Source organism: Papaver somniferum, chromosome 8 (genome assembly GCF_003573695.1).
Source record: "Papaver somniferum cultivar HN1 chromosome 8, ASM357369v1, whole genome shotgun sequence".
Lineage (NCBI taxonomy): Eukaryota > Viridiplantae > Streptophyta > Magnoliopsida > Ranunculales > Papaveraceae > Papaver > Papaver somniferum.
The window spans coordinates 71,712,044-71,729,924 of NC_039365.1; the positions used below are offsets into that span (position 1 = coordinate 71,712,044).

At 36.3% G+C, this 17,881-nt stretch overlaps 2 protein-coding genes and 1 pseudogene across 7 annotated transcripts; 2 read left to right on the forward strand and 1 right to left on the reverse strand.

Annotated features, from left to right (window-relative positions):
• The first annotated feature begins 6,831 nt into the window (after positions 1 to 6,831).
• On the forward strand, positions 6,832 to 7,265 carry LOC113305659 (annotated as a pseudogene).
• Positions 7,266 to 7,918: 653 nt separating this feature from the next.
• LOC113301529 (DNA excision repair protein ERCC-1-like) lies at positions 7,919 to 12,210 on the forward strand. 5 transcript variants are annotated; one of them, XM_026550302.1, is made up of 10 exons: positions 7,919 to 8,231; positions 8,337 to 8,427; positions 8,529 to 8,632; positions 9,051 to 9,150; positions 9,224 to 9,300; positions 9,611 to 9,710; positions 9,879 to 9,950; positions 10,194 to 10,262; positions 11,260 to 11,849; positions 11,983 to 12,210. In XM_026550302.1, the coding sequence occupies exons 1-9, from the start codon at positions 7,963 to 7,965 to the stop codon at positions 11,635 to 11,637; spliced, it is 1,260 nt and encodes a 419-aa protein (XP_026406087.1). In that variant the 5' UTR covers positions 7,919 to 7,962; the 3' UTR covers positions 11,638 to 11,849; positions 11,983 to 12,210. The 5 variants fall into 5 exon arrangements, with proteins under 5 accessions (XP_026406087.1, XP_026406090.1, XP_026406088.1 ...); XM_026550305.1 differs by having other exon boundaries at positions 10,194 to 10,251; positions 11,375 to 11,849; XM_026550303.1 differs by lacking the exon at positions 9,224 to 9,300 and having other exon boundaries at positions 9,603 to 9,710.
• Positions 12,211 to 12,445: 235 nt separating this feature from the next.
• LOC113301531 (ATPase family AAA domain-containing protein 1-B-like) lies at positions 12,446 to 17,261 on the reverse strand. 2 transcript variants are annotated; one of them, XM_026550308.1, is made up of 6 exons: positions 16,941 to 17,260; positions 15,749 to 16,046; positions 15,357 to 15,515; positions 13,642 to 13,940; positions 12,847 to 13,081; positions 12,446 to 12,762 (listed from the first exon to the last, which is right to left on the reverse strand). In XM_026550308.1, exons 1-5 carry the CDS (start codon positions 17,133 to 17,135, stop codon positions 12,881 to 12,883), a joined length of 1,152 nt encoding a protein of 383 aa, XP_026406093.1. In that variant the 5' UTR covers positions 17,136 to 17,260; the 3' UTR covers positions 12,446 to 12,762; positions 12,847 to 12,880. The 2 variants fall into 2 exon arrangements, with proteins under 2 accessions (XP_026406093.1, XP_026406095.1); XM_026550310.1 differs by having other exon boundaries at positions 12,482 to 12,762; positions 12,962 to 13,081; positions 16,941 to 17,261.
• Between the last annotated feature and the right edge of the window lie 620 nt (positions 17,262 to 17,881).

Sequence of the window (17,881 nt, forward strand, 5' to 3'; positions counted from 1 at the left end):
TACATCATACTACATCTAGTAACATCTGGATATTAGTTAGCAACATCTGGAAAATGATTAGAGGAATATGTGCTTCTGATGATAAATCGCAGGAAAGGGTTTTTTATTTGGCTTCTAGATATTATTTTTGTGGACTACAGATAATTTAATGCATATATATTGTGTAAATTTTGGTTAGATAATCTATAAATGGTTGGGCAGTGTGTTTCTTTTCTTAAATCTGAAGAGTAGTGCAGTGAAGGAAGTGTGGCTTGTAGCAGCATAAATTACGATGATAGATATGGTTCTTGCGTTGTGTTTGAAAATGAAAAACCTAATTTGGACAAATTCAAGAAGAGAATCTTGCAATTTACCAAAAATTGTCCAGTGATAATTAAGAAATTTATGTGGAATTGTAGTTATGTATGATTTTCAAAGTCCAAATTTGTGCACCCCTCTAAAACCGGGGTGCACGTTCCGGCTCTCCCCATTGGATCCATTTTCGGTTAGAAAACCAGACTTGGTATTTAGCTTTTTTCGTTCACTTCCTCTGCTTCCTGTTTTATTCCCTTATCTTATTAAATGTTTACAGTTTATCCCATTAAAATGTGCAGAAGAAACTTTATAAGCAACATTATAATCTCTAATTTTAAACCAAAATTCTCGAATTTATATCAACAAATCAGGTTGAATTTGGTATCAAAGATCTTTCTCTACTCATAGTTTAAACTCCATATGCGATTAAAAAATCATACAATACTAAATTTATATACACCTTACCACAAGTATTTATTTTTTCTCACAATAGTCTTTTTTTTCTCACCCCAAACCCTAGTATTTTTCCTCCTAGATCAATAATTTTGTTTTGAATCTGATTTTTTTTTGAATTGAATCTTTGAATTAATTTAGTACATATGAGCGGAGCAATAAGAATTGTTCCTTCTTCACCTTCAATATCAATGGTGGCTCAAGATATATATAATTGTAATAATAATCCAAAATGAAGGGGAGTGAAGAAATAAATTGAGGTTGTAAAAGGCAATAGTACTGCTTCAACAAATAAAATCAAACAAATAATTTCCAAATCTCCTTGTTGCTTCTTATGGCGTGCAAGAGTTTTATAATCATGATCGAACTACTAAAGATCAACTGGTTACCCCTTGAACTAATTCTGCAACCCTGTTGTTTTTGGAGATGATGATGAAAACACTGTTTTATATTTTTTTAAAAAGAAAAAAAAAGAAAAAAAAGTAAAGTAATAAAGTAAATTAAAAAAAGGCGATTTCAGAAATTTTGTTAACCGGAATGTGCACCCGGGTTTTAGGGGTGCACAAATTTGGACTCTGATTTTTCAAGTTCTTAGAAACTTTAATTTGGAGAGGGGACCGACAAAAATGCAAAGAAACTATGAACTGAGATTGCATCTTCCACAGATAAATCAGGTGTTGGTATGCTGTGATGGGACATCAAGGGATAATCCTGGAAATACGTGATTTGGTTTTGTTTGTAGGGATAGTTATGGTGGCTTTATTAATGTAGAGTCGGGAGGATCGGGGATTGCCACAAATTTTATAGCTGAAATAATAACACTTATTTGTGCAACGGAGTGGACAGTTGAAAGTAGAGTATATGATAATAAACTCTCATTCAAGTGCAACAATTCAAGCTTTTATGTCAAGGAAATTTCCTTCGTTTGTGCAAGCTAGATGGAATAAGACTAAAGAGAGATTGCAGAGGGTGAGTTTCAGTCATTACATGAGGGAGATTAATTTTACGACGGATAGACTGGCAAAACGAGGTGATGGTGTGGAGAGAGGTGAAACTCATGTGTATTTGATCGGACTGGATTTCTTGATATTGAATCTTCTTATCAAATACTATATTACAAATTTGTTTTAGTTTGTAAATATTACGTTGCATTTTTGTTTTCTTTCTGATGTATTTTTTCGTTTAGCTTTCTTTGATTTTATGTGTATGTAAATATTTTTGGTTTCAATGAGAATAAATATATTAATAGAACAAAAAAAAATACAATAGTATTGTTGTTCTTTGTTCTTTAGGAAATCTAAGACGATACAATACTTCACTTGCTCTGTGTTAGATCATAGCTCGGTTGAACCCACCAAGCATTGGTATGTCAAGTTTGGTTGTCATATTTTAGTGAATCAAAACTCATTTAAAGAGTCGCTTGATTATTTACTAGAGTCAACTTCGTATAGGTTATCTAGAAAGTTACTAGGATATGAGACTTACAAGTATTACATGAAGACTTGAAGAATGTGAAGAAGTAAAGAGCCACAACGGCGACAACATCCTTCCTCTTGAGGTTAGTAATATTTGACTTGAACTATTTCATTCCTAACGTATCTTTCAAGTCGTGCATATTGAAACATAACTGCGAATTTGTGAACGATTATACACTCTAGCTAGACATGCTATTAAGGAATTACAATATGAAATATAACGTCTATTTTTTGAACTTCGTATATAAGACATCGACATCATCTTATGAATGCTATTGTGATTATGTATGGGTATGGGTGAAGATTTCGTCATAGGAAACAATGTTTACATTCGTTTAAAGGAAGTACAATTCATAAACTTGTTTTGTGAATCGAAAGGGAAATCGCTAGGCTTATTGGTATTGTTATTCATTGCAAATCTTCGGATTACCAATATGTGTGTTTAGTATAACCGCTCATAACTTGTTTATGCATCTTGGAAAAACTATTCACAATGCCTGACTTTTGTATCAATATGACTTTTATTAGTGAAACGGATCTTAAGTAATCACCTGAGATGGTATGATCGGTATTTTGTAATTAGTATGACAAACTCTAGACATTGGGTAACCGATCCTAGTAAGAGGTGAAAACGATCACAAGTATGTGGAATCGATCCTTGTAAGAGGTACAACAAGTCTTAGTAATTGGTAACCGATCCTATGACTCGTGCAACCGATCACAAGTAAATACCATAATAATGTGGTAACCGATCCTAGTACCTAGTCAACCAATTTTCGGAAAGCTAGTGTGACCGATCCTAGTACCCACATAGAGGTAGAACCGAAGCTTTCTGTTTTGGTAGAACCGTGAAACCCATTAATGGTGATTTGATAGGATAATCAATCACATAGTTCTTGGAAGTCAGATGAACCAATTCGAAACTCGTTTGGAAGTGTCGCAAATCGGTTCCAAGATTGTAAATATGAAAAAGGATTTACAAAGTAAAGATGTCGACATACTTTGAACATGTGCAATAATTCTTATCTTTTATTGTTCAAAGATATTCCTTAATAACTAAAGGAGAATCCCGGATCCAAATAAATTGAGAATCTTTTAATAAGGTTTTTAGTTTTATATGCTTTTAATTTCCAGCAATTAAATGCTTATCTTTAGAAAATAAAAATTGGTAATGTACATTTACTAATTGGAGATTTTCTACTAAGATTCCGGTTAATATTGGGAAAATGCATTTCCAGGAATTATGAAAACCGTTTTTGGCTTTATTGCATATCTTTGAGAATATTCGGCTTTGGAAATTCCTTGGTGTCCAAACTTCCTTGGTCTATAAATATTGAAGTTTGCATTTCGAGCAAACTAATCCTCAGATCCAGCAAAACTACCTAGTTGTGTTTTTACTGGTGGAGCCATCTATTCGGAGAGGAAAGTACCCTAATTAGGCGAAATCTCTTACGACCGCTCGTTTTAAAAACTTCTTTGGGATTGAGAATCTCTACGAGTACCGTTGGTGGGAAACTAGATAATTGCAGTTTATTATTAGTTTTCGATTGATTTGATTGACTAACGGTTGTTGAAATTTGATTGCACCTAGTTTGTTTATGCTTGAGAATCTTCTCTTCTGATATAAGATTCACTCAAACTAGATCGAAGTATCGACGGGGATCTTTAGACTGTTTGTAGATCTAAAGACGTCTTGTGATAATCTATCGTTAACAGACTCCGTTCTGTATGTGATTGATCACAAGAGATTCAAGTTGTTTGTGTGCAGGTGTTTATTGAAGATCTAAGAAGATTTGAATACAAAAAAAGGTTTCTTATTTGAGTTCATAACTTTTGGTGGATCCAACTATAATCGGTTTATCTTTGTGATAACCTTGATTGATTAGTTGATTAGATCGGCATCAATACATTTCTTTGTGATTAATAGTATTGACTGCATAGTCTAAACAATTACTTTGGTAGTTGTTAAATAGGTTGATCTAATAACCTGACAAAGGAGTTTATTGGGATAAACGGAAGAGCCTTTCGTCAAACTCATATCACTTGTTTGAAAAGAGTTGTTACCGAACAGATTTGTTGTTCTTTTACTGTTTGGAATACGAACCAAAGGAATTGTTCCAAGTGCGTGACTTATTACAAGTTGGAGGCGCGGGGATACTGAGGGAACTAGGTGAACTATAGGTTTAGTTGCTTGGTCTCAACTATACGAAGTTGGTTTAGGTTTTGTATAACGGCTTAATTCTGAGAGTATTCAATTATGGGCAAGGTCCCGGGGTTTTTCTGCATTTGCAGTTTCCTCGTTTACAAAATCTTACTGCGTCTTTTACTTTTCTATTTCCGCAATTATAATTGTTTTTATTATAATTAGAAGTAAAATACACAAGCGTTAATTCCTAATTACTTAATAACAATCCTATAGTGTTTGGTTAAGTCCGAACCTATTATCAAGTAATCATACTTCGTTGTTGTATTGTCTCGATCTTGTATCCATAGACGATCACACGAAGTGTGAACCGATTTATTGTATTGTCTCGACTCAGTCCATAGACAATCACTTTCGGGGAAAGGACTTATAGGTGAAAAAAGTTTTAGATTGAGATATATTTGGGTACCCTTATCTTTTCACTCTGTTTTTTTTTTCTTGTTTAATATCTTAACAAACCTTTGTTACCCGCACTCTTATAAATACGAAACAAAAAGCATGGAAGGCGTTGGTCTTCCTTTTGAAGTACTTTCCTCTTCACCGTTCGAATCATCGTCTTCTGACTCCACGAATGGATCATTCTCTTTGGTAATGAGACAATATATCAATTCGTTTGAATATTTTATTAGATTTTTCTAAGTTATCAAAGTAGCGCTTGCCTCCAATTTGAAGAACTCATGCCCATCATCCTTTATGAAATACTCTGGATCTTATGTGGCTACCCCCGGTTTAGATTTAGCATGTTCTTTTAGAGTCTTAGTACTTGATGTCTGCTACGTCAAACCAATATTTAATGTCACTAATTGACGTGAAAGGTTCTGATTTGATTTGAAACACATCATACTTGAAGTTCTATAAAGAAAAGTCGCATTAGAGCAACTGTAATGGACGAGTAAACCCAAATTTTCAGTCGAGTGGGCTGGCGTAGTGGGACGGACCATCGATCAAAATTTGATCAAAGAGTAAAATCCAGACCAAATTTGGTCTGCGATCAAGACCAAATCCAAATATAGTCGGGCGTTGATATAATCTCCGCTACACATCGGGCGTTGATATAATCTCCGCCATTCATGGGGCGTTGATATAATGTCCGCTACACAAGGGGCGTTGATATAATGTACGCCTGAAACGGGGCGTTGGTTAAATGTACGCCCGATGGAGCGTTCATAAACTTAACGCGCGAAATGGGGCGTTCATATACTTAACGCCCCACTCCATTTTCAACTTCACAATTTATGAAACTTGCATGGGACGGGCTTTATACCTCCGCCCCATTATTTTATTTTTTTGTTTCTGAAGCGTATACTATACCAACGCCCCACTCGGGCGTTATCTTTACCAACGCTCCACTCGGGCGTTATCTTTACCAACGCCTGATCCCAGGCGTAATGTTTATCAACGCGCGACCAAATATACTCTTTTCCCACTACGCCACATGACAGACTAAACCCAAATTTGGTCTTTTTTTTAGTCTTTGGTCTTTGGTTATACTCGCACCACTGTGGACGCTCTTAGGATCTTAATCCCACTTAGAGTAGTATCTCTATCTCACATTGTATACGGGGAAAAGTGTTTCCATGAGCTGAGCAAGGCAATAAAGTCGGAGCAACGACGGTTGATGCCTCTAGGGGTAGCACACCATTAACTTCATGCCTCTCCTCGTGGTTTTACAATTGTAGGAGTTAACGTTTAGTCCCAAAATTGTTGGGTTTGGATGCACTGGTCCCGTCTCTCCAGGCCTGCTACTGGTTAGTCCAAAATTAACAATGGTAGACACTTAGTCCAAATTTTAATCGATTTAAAAAAATACGGCCTTTTTTTTTGTTACCCTATAATTATCCTTCTCATGTTTGCGTGTTTGTTTTTGAGATCTTTTTTTTTTTTGGGAGAGAGATAGAGAAAAAGGCGATTCTGCTTCAAAAAAAAAGGCGATTCATAGTTGGTGTTCTTCATATTAGTGTTTTGATCATTTTATTTTATGTTTATTTGATTGATTGATTTCCTCTTTACTTCTTCTTATATTTTATAGGTTTGATGTGTTTTAGATTTGATAATAAGTTTTTCAATATTTTTTTTAGCTGTTATCTAGATGGTAGATTTGCGATTTATTATTTGAGTTTATTTCTTTTTTTTATTTAAATCCATCTTGAACTAAAGTACGACAATCATTTTTTAAACCCGTCTTGAACTAAATTACGACAATCATATTTTTAACCTCCAAATAAGCTATATCTTGCTCATTTACATACCCTACTCAGTAACTCACTAACCTAGTTTGTAGGCGATGAATAACAATAAAATTATAGTCCATCGTAATTGATCAAAATCAAATGGGTTACAATTATTAGAAAGCCTATAAATAAGAGAAGCCATCTTGCAGCCGAAGAACTTATATTCACTGCAATCATGGGGAAGACTAGAGGTATGGGAGCTGGTCGCAAGCTTAAGTCTCACCGCGAAGACAAAGATGGGCTGACAAGTCATACAAAAAGTCCCATCTTGGAAACGAATGGAAGAAACCATTTGCTGGTTCTTCTCGCAAAAAGGAAATCGTTCTTGAGAAAATTGGTATTGAGGCTAAGCAGCCTAACTCTGCTATCAGAAAGTGTGCTAGAGTTCAATTGATCAAGAATGGAAAGAAGATTGCTGCTTTCGTGCCCAACGATGGTTGTTTGAACTACATTGAAGAAAATGATGAAGTGTTGATTACTGGATTTGGACGTAAAGGACATGCCGTTGGAGATATTCGCGGAGTCAGGTTTGAGGTTGTGAAGATCTCAAAAGTGTCCCTGTTAGCTTTGTTCAAGGAGAAAGAAGGAGAACCCTATATCTTAGATTAATTTAGAATGTCATACTCCCTCCGTTCTTTTTTAATAGGCCAGTTTCGATAAATAAAAGTTTCAAAAAAATAGGCAAGTTTCCTAATTGGGAAAGTCAAATGTTATTTTAATTTTTTGGGACCACTTTTCTCTAAACTTCTTTTGATGACAAGTGTCATGTGGACCACTTCACTTTACTTCTTTTGCTAACAAGTGTCATGGGGACCATTTCACTTCACTTCTTTTATTGACTAGTGTCATGAGGACCACTTTCAATAATTAGTTCTCTTAATTTCCTTAAATTTCACTAAAAACAAAACTGGCCTATTAAAAAAGAACGGAGGGAGTACTTCTCTAGTTGTCTTTTTCAAAATGCATGAATGATCTCTTACAACTATTTAGTGGAAATGGAGTTGAACCATATCTGTTTTATGCAAAAAAAAAAAAAAAAAAAAAAAAAAACAACGGCCATCTTGTTTTTTCTTATTGGGCAGGCCAAAATTTGAAGGTTATTTTAGTCAATTCAACTTTGAAGTTGGCTGGAATATTCTGGTGGCACCCAAATTTTTAATCTCAGCAGTCAGCAGTGCACATGTGGTCACCCCTGAACAGTAATAGAAGTTACAGTATTTGATGTCTTCTTCTTCTTTTTTTCGGTGAGCTGTATTTGATGTCTTCTTGATTTCTGCAAATTCAGTCTCCGAGAAAGAAGAGAGAAATGGAAGGAGGAAGAGAGGAAGATGGGAGAGAAGAGAATAAGAAAATATCAATCATAGCAATTCCATGTTATGAAGAAGTATTTGATAATTCTCAGCAAAACCCTAAACCCAATCAATCTCTATTTAATCCATCTCCTTCATTCTCTCAGGCTTTCTCTTTTATTAAGAACACTGAATTTTACACACCTCCTCCTCCAACTCCTCCTACGCCATCTGTTCCTGCAACTTCCCCATCCCCATCCCCCTCTACTCCTAATAACTCATCAAGGTATTTCGTGATTTTTTTTTTAAAATATTGGAACAGATTAGGGTTTTGTTTGTTTGTTTGAATGGGAAAAATAAAGATTAATTTTCTTATGTGGATTTGTTTTAGGACAATTGGACATTCAGATGCTTCTCCTTCTACTTCCTCGTCTGTGCAATCTGGTCAAAATCGCAATGCCATTCTTGTCAGCCATAGACAAGTAAATCAAGTTTTGATGATTTTATTGACTCTTTAAAATTTGATGCTCTTGATTTCAATGGACTTACTTGTCTGTGATTTTGTGCACAATTCAATATACAGAAAGGGAATCCATTACTCAAATATATTAGGAATGTAAGGTGGGTGTTTGCAGATGTGGTTTGCGATTACTTGCTGGGGCCTAATTCATGCGCTTTGTATCTAAGGTTTTACTTCCCCACTGTTTGTTACAATTTTACTATCTAAATGTCAGAAATTTTGTGGACTTTGCATGGACCCATTTTTTGGGTGCATACTCTTTTGCATTGCCTTTTTGGTCTATCTGGTAAAATCATTCAACTTCTTTACTTTTACTGAGTAGCACAAGTTTGAAAGACTTCTATGTGCCACTGGCACAGGTGATATTCAATTTTGAAATTAAGAAAAAGATATATGATACTCCTAACAAGTAGCCTCATGCAATTCTTTCCTTCTCAGAGTCCTGCTTGAAATTGAGATACTACTGAACCCTGTGGACTGATTAACTTATTTTAGTTGAATATGGAGGAAAAGACTTAGCATTTTGGTTTAATTTGTGTCACATATTTCTAATATATCTTTGACTAAATTCATCGCTTGATGCAGTGTACGATATCATCTGCTTCATCCAGACTATCTATATTTCCGGATAAGGGAACTGCAGAAGAATTTCAAGCTCCGGGTTATTTTATGTCATGTTGATGTGGTGAGTCTCTTCCATGTATGTTTATCTCTTTCAAGGTATATGTATGTTTGCTCACTGTTGTCTTTTATCTTAGGAAGATGTAGTTAAGCCTTTGCAGGAAGTGACAAGGACCGCAATGCTTCATGATTGCACACTTTTATGTGCTTGGAGGTAGCCAAAGAACTCACCATACACACTATACTGCATATGTGAAATTCCCTTCCAAATTTCTTGTATAGAAATTTCTTGTTATCACATGTACAATCTTAAACCTTCAGATGCTGTTTCCTAAAAACCTAAAATATGATATTAAGTCCAGTTTATTCACATTATGTGGGACGGTGAGAGTTTAGTCTTAAATATGACGACTTTCCCCCCTCATAGATTGTAAAGGATTTGTAATGTTACTTCACTATCTCTTTCATTAGCCCTAACTTGACAGGTTATATGTGTTGTCCTTGATTAACTTTTAGTTCTGTAGTTTAGAAGAATGTGGCCGGTATTTGGAGACAATTAAGGTTTACGAAAACAAGCCTGCAGACATTCTTCAAGGACAAACAGACACAGACTATTTATCCAGGGTAAGTGCATTCGACAAGGATGTTATGCTGTGCTTGTTTGTTCATGTATCCTGGATCTGAATCCTAAGAAATGACATTATGAATCAAAGGTTTATTTCGCAACTTGATAACTACTATAGTCTGATCTTACCTCTTTCTTTTCGTTTTCCATTGTCTTTCTTTTTTTAGCTGAGCCATGCACTTACAACAGTTCGGCATGTTAACAAGACTGATGTGGTTACTCTTGGTTCTACCTTTGGGGTAAGATTTTTTAACACGCAATTGGGACGATTCACACCTTCTTAAATCAAATACACTATGCTATGAATTTCTTTCTATAACTCATATTATTAGTCAGTCATACATATGGAAATGATTGATTCTATTTCTCGTTAGTATACTTGTCTAGAATCATACTGTAGATGTTAGTTTCACTTCATTTTACACTGCTGAAGACTAAAGTTAATCTCGATTCTTATATTCGGTGTTTATGTGCTAATGTAGTCCCTTAGTAACATCATGGATGTATCAATGGAGGACCTAGCTCGCTGCCCTGGCATAGGTGAGCGCAAGGTATTGCTACACAACTGAATTATTCACTTATTATTCTCTCACTGTTATCACAACTTCTGATTTATCCTAGTTTGCAGAAATCATTCTTCATACCTACAGCTATAGAAGTGTCAATTGGTACAAACCCATCTGTCATCTGAATGTTGACTGCACTTCATTAAAACGGTTATTCTTAGGATAGTTATTTCTTTATCTCACTTTAACATATCCTATATTGGTTAGATGAAAACCTTGGGGGAACTTGAGAAATTTATACTGCTTGGCATCCTATATTAAGCTTTAGTGTTTCATAAACTGTTTCTTAGGTCCATTGAACACAATTCTGTATAAAAAATATGCCTACACATAAATAGTGTTTAACAAACTAGCCCGTCTTGCAATAGAGCCCGTCTTGCAATAGATTATGATGAGAACCAAATATCTTGGTGTATGACTTGCATGTGAAATGTAGAGGAGGTGGGTTATGAATCCCTTGCTGGGTAGCAGCGGCTCTCTGAAAGCTGTAGGAAACAACAGTTAAAATCTTTAACATGTCAACGAGGAGGAGGGGCACCATTAACATACTTAAAATGGCATTGTGGTTAGCGTGTCTTGTGAGGCCCACATGGAGATGAACTAGGGTTTAATTTTTGGTGATATTGTTGTCCTCGTCATACAGATATCATCCTCTAAAATAATCACCTATCTTGTAACTATGTCATCAATGCATGCAAGTTAACAGTATAATGATTAGCTTAAATGCCGTTGATCTTCGAATACATAGACGATACTCTTACATGCATGGTAATGTTAATTTTTTTATTCATTGGGTTGACATAGTCGAAAATTTTAATTGTCATCTTCTTGTAAGCATGTCAACCCTCTTCTTAATGAGAGTTGAATTTCGAATAATGAGGGTTAAACATTCTAAAGCTCGCTTTGAATCATGCTTCACATATTTAGCTCCTCCTGATTGAGTTTGCCGCGTAGTAGTAACCTCCCCTCCTTAATTGTTTAGGTAAAACGGCTGTATGACACATTTCATGAGCCGTTCAAGCATGATGTTTCTAGCCTACATGCTACTACTGGTACGGAAGCACCCTCTGACAGTAATGCCGGCTCCTCTTCATCAGATATCATACTGGAACCTGGGAATGGAAGCGGAGTTGCAAACAAGTTGATGAAAAAGGAACCCAGCTTGACAGTTAAGTCTGCGCTTAAAGCTGCTTTCGCTAAGTACGCCGATAAGGTGCATGCAAAACCGCCAGGTGAAAAAGCTGAAGAAAAGAATTCTTTGTCAGTAGAAGTGAAAGAGCATACCATGGAACCTGAGAAAACGAAATCCATATCTGTAGAAGAAGTGGAAAATAGGAAATCTGATGAAGAAGTGGACTAAATGGTTGCAAGCTCGACCTGATGTAGTCCGTGACACCATGGACAGAATCATGTGGTTACCTGCCAGCGGTCAGATTGAATTTCAAGCTTCAACAAGGGTTTGGAGCAGGAATCAGTCATATGATCGCCATTGCTTACCTGTTTATAGCGAGGGTTCTTGCTTATGTTCCTTGTGATCTCCTATTTCTTCAAAAGTCATGCAGGCACCAACTGGTATGCGGTATTCTTTTTTAATTTTTTTTTCCTTCTTGTAGGTGTCATTTGAAAGAATTTTATGTTAGTTTTAAACAAAGAACGTCAAAATTTACCTCTTTGTTTGATTTTCCTTCTTGTGATCTATTAACAGGTTAGATGTTTTCTTTGTGGGAAGTTGAACAGCAAAATGTTCTACAGAGAAAATATTGCTGCACGAAGTTGAGGTTGTCCTTGGTTTTTGCGCATCTGATTCATTTACCTGATGCGGAATTTTTTCAAGTTAGCTTGAAAAGTCGGTTTGATTTGTAGAAAAGGAAATTGGTGTGGTTTAATGTCGTGGATTGTGAATCAGATAAGTGAGAGAGTACTCTGTTCTTCCCTTGTCCCGACTGATCAGTGAGACTCCAGGAATTCAGCCTTTTATAAACCAGAACAACTCTCAGATAACTAGCCCAGAAGTAGCCGTTGGCGCAAAGGAGAGAGAGGTTCTAGAACAGGACGTGACTCCTTTTAAGTCTATTCAATTTACATCATAGATCTCATCAGATGAACAGATGTTATACATACAGCATAGATCTCATCAGATACACCCGGTCAGGGAGAATTCCTAACAATTCATCTAAAATCTTCACAGGATTTATCTGTGATGATTTTTCATTTAAAGTTTCAACTTACATTTGCCCAGAGAAATAGATACAAAATTCATCATGACCGATCCGGTCTTTGATTGTTCGAACTTAGTAGTATACAACCATCACTATAAATTGTCAGTTACAGAACAGTAACTTTCTATTACTAACAACCATAGAGAAACTAAAAAGAATAAGAGACTCCATAATTCTTCAAAACATTAAGATGCAAAGTTATCATAAATAAGCAGCACTTTATCAGCAAGGATTCTTATCGACATGGATCAATCACTGTGGCAAGCCTGCGTAAAACAAGTGGATACATTTAAATGTAAAATTCCGTATGTGCAGCATGTGAATAGTATCTGCTCACAGTACGCACTAACCTGCGGACTATACTGACCAACAACTGAATTCCTTTTAATGGTCTTGGGGATCAGGTCGAAGGTTCATAATTTGAGATAAAACAAGTTTAGATAGACCGGAGATTGCGTCTTGGACCTGATAGTCATCGTCCTGTTCTCTGGTCCATGACCGCCCGTATTCACCTGCCGCTACTCTCGTCTTCCTTGACGTTGCAAGAACCTTCTCGAGATCTGCTTGTGACAACGGCCTAGGTGTCTGTCAAGAATTAAGACAAAAACAAGTCAAATGTCAGCCACCTGAAAAGGTCATATGGTCAATGGCCTAGGAGAAAAAACTTAACATCTGCCAGCATTTCTAAAATCTCTACTTCGACCAGCACACGGTACTCAAAAGAAACTCAAAACGGGTTACTAAAAGCAATTATCTTCCTAAAGAACCAAGTAGAATAATAGTCTCAGAAAGTGAAAATCAACAGAAATCTCTGACAATCTCTTTTTGTGTTCTATTTTTCAGCACTGCTCTTTTTGTGTTCTATTTTTGACAGGAAAAAGATTGGGTTTGATCTCTGACAGCCCAGATGTCAAATAACAAGCAAAATAAAATTGAACAGTGAATAAAAAGGCCACCCTCACCATCAATTTTCAGATCTCAATCACCTTTTAAGTTTCCTATCTCAATCACCTTTTAAGTTTCCTAAGGTTGTTAGTGATCAAGTAACTTTTGAAGATATATGCACATACATGATAACTCAGCCAGATATGCATATACCAAAACACAAGTATGAAAAAATAAAAGATAGGGAAATGTATACTGACATCTGATCGCTTCCCATTCTTCTCATCACTGAGTAGGTCACGAACGGGGAAATAAGCTGCTTGCTTACAAAGTTCAAGCAGATCAGAACCCGTATACCTCTCACCACACAAGCTGGATATGTGATCAAAATCTAAGTCCTCCTCAACCTTTTCATCTTTCAAGATCACCTTCAAAATCTGAACTCTTTCAGCACGACCAGGATACCCAATCTCAAATGCTTGAGGAAGACGCCGTAGTATAGCCTCATCCAGTTCTGATGGTCGGTTGGTAGCAGCCAAGACCATCACTCGTGCATTCTCTACATTATGACAAAAATATACATATAACAAAAGATTTAATTAAAATCACAAAAACAAAATACTACGAAGAAAACCATTTAACAGAACTGGAGCTGATGATACTATCCACTTTCCCAAAGCAACTATGACTGAAATAACCAACGTAAACGAAATGCTACTTTGACATTATGATGGACTAAAACATTAATTTGGCAAAAAAAAAACATCATTCAAGTACAGAAATCTTTGCCGATAATGTAGTAAGGAAGCCACTAGGTGCTAAGGGATGGAAAACACCACAGATGGGAGGTAGTAAACAGAAAAACTAGCCTCTCAAAAGCTTCTTATAAGGGTGGCAGACTAGTGTTAATAATGAGTTTCTGAAGTCTGCTAACTTACTCTATTCTCTCTTCCAACTTCCACCTAGAACAGAGAGAAAGACCACCAGATGAATATCAGACTTCCTTTGGAAGAGACAAAGAAGAAAAGAAAATTTGCGAGTTAAATGTACAATATGTAGCATGCCTGGACAGCTGGATTATAAGACTAAACGAAACCCCAATACAAGAAAGAGGAGAAGAGAAAGAGGAGAAAGAGGCACCATGGAGTAGATCAGTCAACAAAATATTAACCTAAAACACCTAAAAAAATGAAGCTAAAAATCCAACATGACAATATCAAACCTCAAAAAGAGGCTTGAGCAACGGAATAAGGAATCAGCTAAACCAACTCCGAAGTCAGTATAGTTTGCAGATACACCACCTCTAATTAGTACTCTACCTAGTCTGAGGCCGAGCAATGTAAATATTACAGTGTCCTTTTCCTCTAACAGCAAAAAAACGCTTCATGACTCCAACATATGGTTGATTTCGTCCCCAGAAAAGATGAACTTCATGCTTCGTCTATATTCATGGGCTAAATTGCTATTATTGACAGCTATAGGAGAAGGAGGTTGGTTACAAGATGAACAGCTACATCTGAGAACACAATTAAGGAATCTATTGACAATTTGTTCAATCAACCACTGTCAACGATCCAGAAACAGTTAGAACATAGGATGTCTTCTTAACAAGATTCAATTAGGCCAGTCCGGCTACTAATAGGCAATAACCAGCAGTTCAGCTGCAGAAAAAGAGTAAAGAAGAGAAGAAAACCAGTATGGCATACCCTACGCATTGGTATGGGTTAAAAGAAAAATTCAACGGTAGCAAAGAACGTTTCATAGAGTAGTCACAGAGAAAGAAAAAAACACTGTTTATTTTTCAAGGATTCTCTGTCTCTGAGTTCTTGTAAGGATGGGACTCGTTGCTATAGTCGAGTACGCTGTGAGTTCGTTTAGAAGCTGAAGGCACATTATCTGAATTTTGACTTTTGTTTAGAAATAAGATAATGGAACAACGGAAAGAAGAGAATTTAAAAATTAAGAGATTACTCACGGTCTGTGGTAAAACCATCCCAGAGAGCCATGAACTCTGTTTTCATGTTTGTCAAAGCTTCGTGGTCAGTTGAACGGCGCTGCCCCAAAAAGCTATCAACCTCATCAATAAAGATAATAGCAGGTTGAAGCTTATGAGCTAAGGTGAACACAGCAGCAACTGGAAAAAACCATCACAGAAATGTTTTAAGTCATGAATTAACGTTATTATGATTGACTTGGACAAGAGATACTCAAAACTGAAGATAGCATATTTTAACACCCAAGTATAGCTTTAGTGAAAGCATTATATTAGAGGAATTACTATCTTTTTCCCCCTTAATAAACAGCATAAAAACCCATTAAAACTGGCACGAGAGTTGGAGATAAAATTATTCAACTACCAGCACTTACCAAGCTTTTGAGCATCTCCGAACCACTTGCTCATCAAATTTGAGACTCTGACGTTTATAAATACTGCTCCAGACTCCTTTGCTATTGCCTTGGCAAGCATAGTCTTGCCTGTTCCTGGTGGGCCATATAACAATACACCTTTCTGTGGACTGAGGAGCTTGCCAGCAAATAATTCAGGTCTTCGGAGCGGAAGGATAACCAATTCATGCAATGCTTGTTTAACTTTGTCCAGGCCTCCGATAGAATCAAACTCCACATCAATATGGTCAGGATTGATGACATCACAAGCTATTACATCCTGTACCCAAACAGAGTAACAACAGTTATTCGCACTTGTACATACTTTATTGAGTATGCAGCTAAAGATGTTTTCACAGCACATATGAAACATAACATTCATCACCATATTATCTAAACATGTAGAATATGAGTCTAACCTAATCGAGAAGTGCATTCCCTATTCCGAGGAATTCTACCGCGGACGACAGCTAAAAGGTAACAGGAGAGTATACTTCTACAACACTAGCTACCAAATGCTAACAACAAACAGCCGAACTAAACAGTTGATCGTGGTGCGTGCTTCAAAACAGGATTACATCCTCCAACACACAAATGTGGCGCATTTGATAGCGTAAAGACAAGCGACAACCCCGTGGAATGAGAATAAGCAGATTTATGTCAAATAGACAAAGTACATAAAGTTACTGTAAGGAAAGACTTACACAAGTAATCTTATCTATGTTCCCTTTCTCAATTTACACAAATGGGCAACCATGCATAAATCTTAATCCAGGTTACCAAATTATAGATACTGGGACCCTAACCCACATTTCATGCCCGGCAAAAGGGCAATAAAAAAACAAGCCAAAAAAAAAAAAAACCAAAACCTCATTTTGTGCCCCAAATAATGAAATCCTGATGAATTCAGGAAAAGGGCAACCAAAAACCAAGCAAGAAAAATAAAAAACCATCAATATACCATATAAACCCTAATTAAACGAAAAATCAAACAACAAAGGAAGCCAATCTTCCCAGTCTTCACGAAACTAAACAGCAATTACTGAAGCCCATTTCATGAAATCTTATTATTTAAGAGAACTTGATGAAACACCACTAAAAATATAAGGAATTTTTATATTGTGGAAAAATAAAATATATGCAATCAAAATAAGATAAAGAAAAACAATAATACCTCGTAAGGATTGGTGTTAACTAAAGGTCTTCCTAACCGTTTAGCGATCTCTTTCTTCTGTTCCATGGCTTTCTTAGTGGCACCCTTATTAGGGTCAAGATGTCTTAAACCCGCGAAAAGCACTAAACAACTTAGGGCAGCACTAGCTGCATACAAAATCAATTCTTGGACTAATGTAGTATCTTGTCTAGCCATTGCTCCTAAATTTTCAGAGCTCAATTTCGAAGAAATATTGATTATCTCTCACGGTATGTCTCTCTAGGGTTTTGTTGTTGAGCTTTTAGAGAGATTTTTTGGATTGAGGAAAAAGAAAAGATTTTTAATTTCGCTCAACAGAAGATATAGTCAGATATAAAATTGCCCTCCGATCATAACGACATTCACGCCTCTGTTTCTTCTTAATGATAAGCTGATGCAATTTACAGATGGGTATATGTGTCATTTGGTGTTTACACCGTTTGCTTTTCGATCGCTGATATAACTTCCCATTCAGTTATTGACACCTGTGATTTTTCTTTATGTGTCCAGCAGCTCGCATCAATGTTCTCGAAACCAACCCGGGCGTTGAACCGGTAAAGTTACTGGGTCAAGGGTTAATGGTCTAACCAATAAATCAAACCGGGTTAACGGGGTCAAATTTAAAAACAGTAGGATAGTGAAACTTTTTTTTTTTTTTTTTTGGCTGAGAATCATCCCATTACATTAACTTAAAAGAAAGTTATAAACATCATCTAAAGGCTCTTTCCTCATCAAACTATCCAAAAAAAAAGAGTGAAAGGAACCAAATATCTTTCAAACTGAACTTTCTAGCCCGACGTGCAAGCCGGTCTGCTAGCTTGTTCTTAAGACGCTTAATATATACAACTTTGAAACTATTACATCTGGAAAGGGAAATCTGACACTCCTTTAAAAGATCATTGCAACGCCAATCTACTGCACCT

Coding starts and splice junctions, on each gene's coding strand:
- LOC113301529 (XM_026550302.1), top strand. CDS start 7,963: ATGGAAGGAGGAAGAGAGGAAGATGGGAGAGAAGAGAATAAGAAAATA. Junction 8,633..9,050: donor TCATGCGCTTTGTATCTAAG/GTTTTACTTCCC, acceptor CGCTTGATGCAG/TGTACGATATCATCTGCTTC. Junction 9,711..9,878: donor ACACAGACTATTTATCCAGG/GTAAGTGCATTC, acceptor TTCTTTTTTTAG/CTGAGCCATGCACTTACAAC.
- LOC113301531 (XM_026550308.1), bottom strand. CDS start 17,135: ATGGCTAGACAAGATACTACATTAGTCCAAGAATTGATTTTGTATGCA. Junction 13,941..15,356: donor GGATGGTTTTACCACAGACC/GTGAGTAATCTC, acceptor GTCATAATGTAG/AGAATGCACGAGTGATGGTC. Junction 13,082..13,641: donor AGAATGGGAAGCGATCAGAT/GTCAGTATACAT, acceptor AATTCTTGACAG/ACACCTAGGCCGTTGTCACA.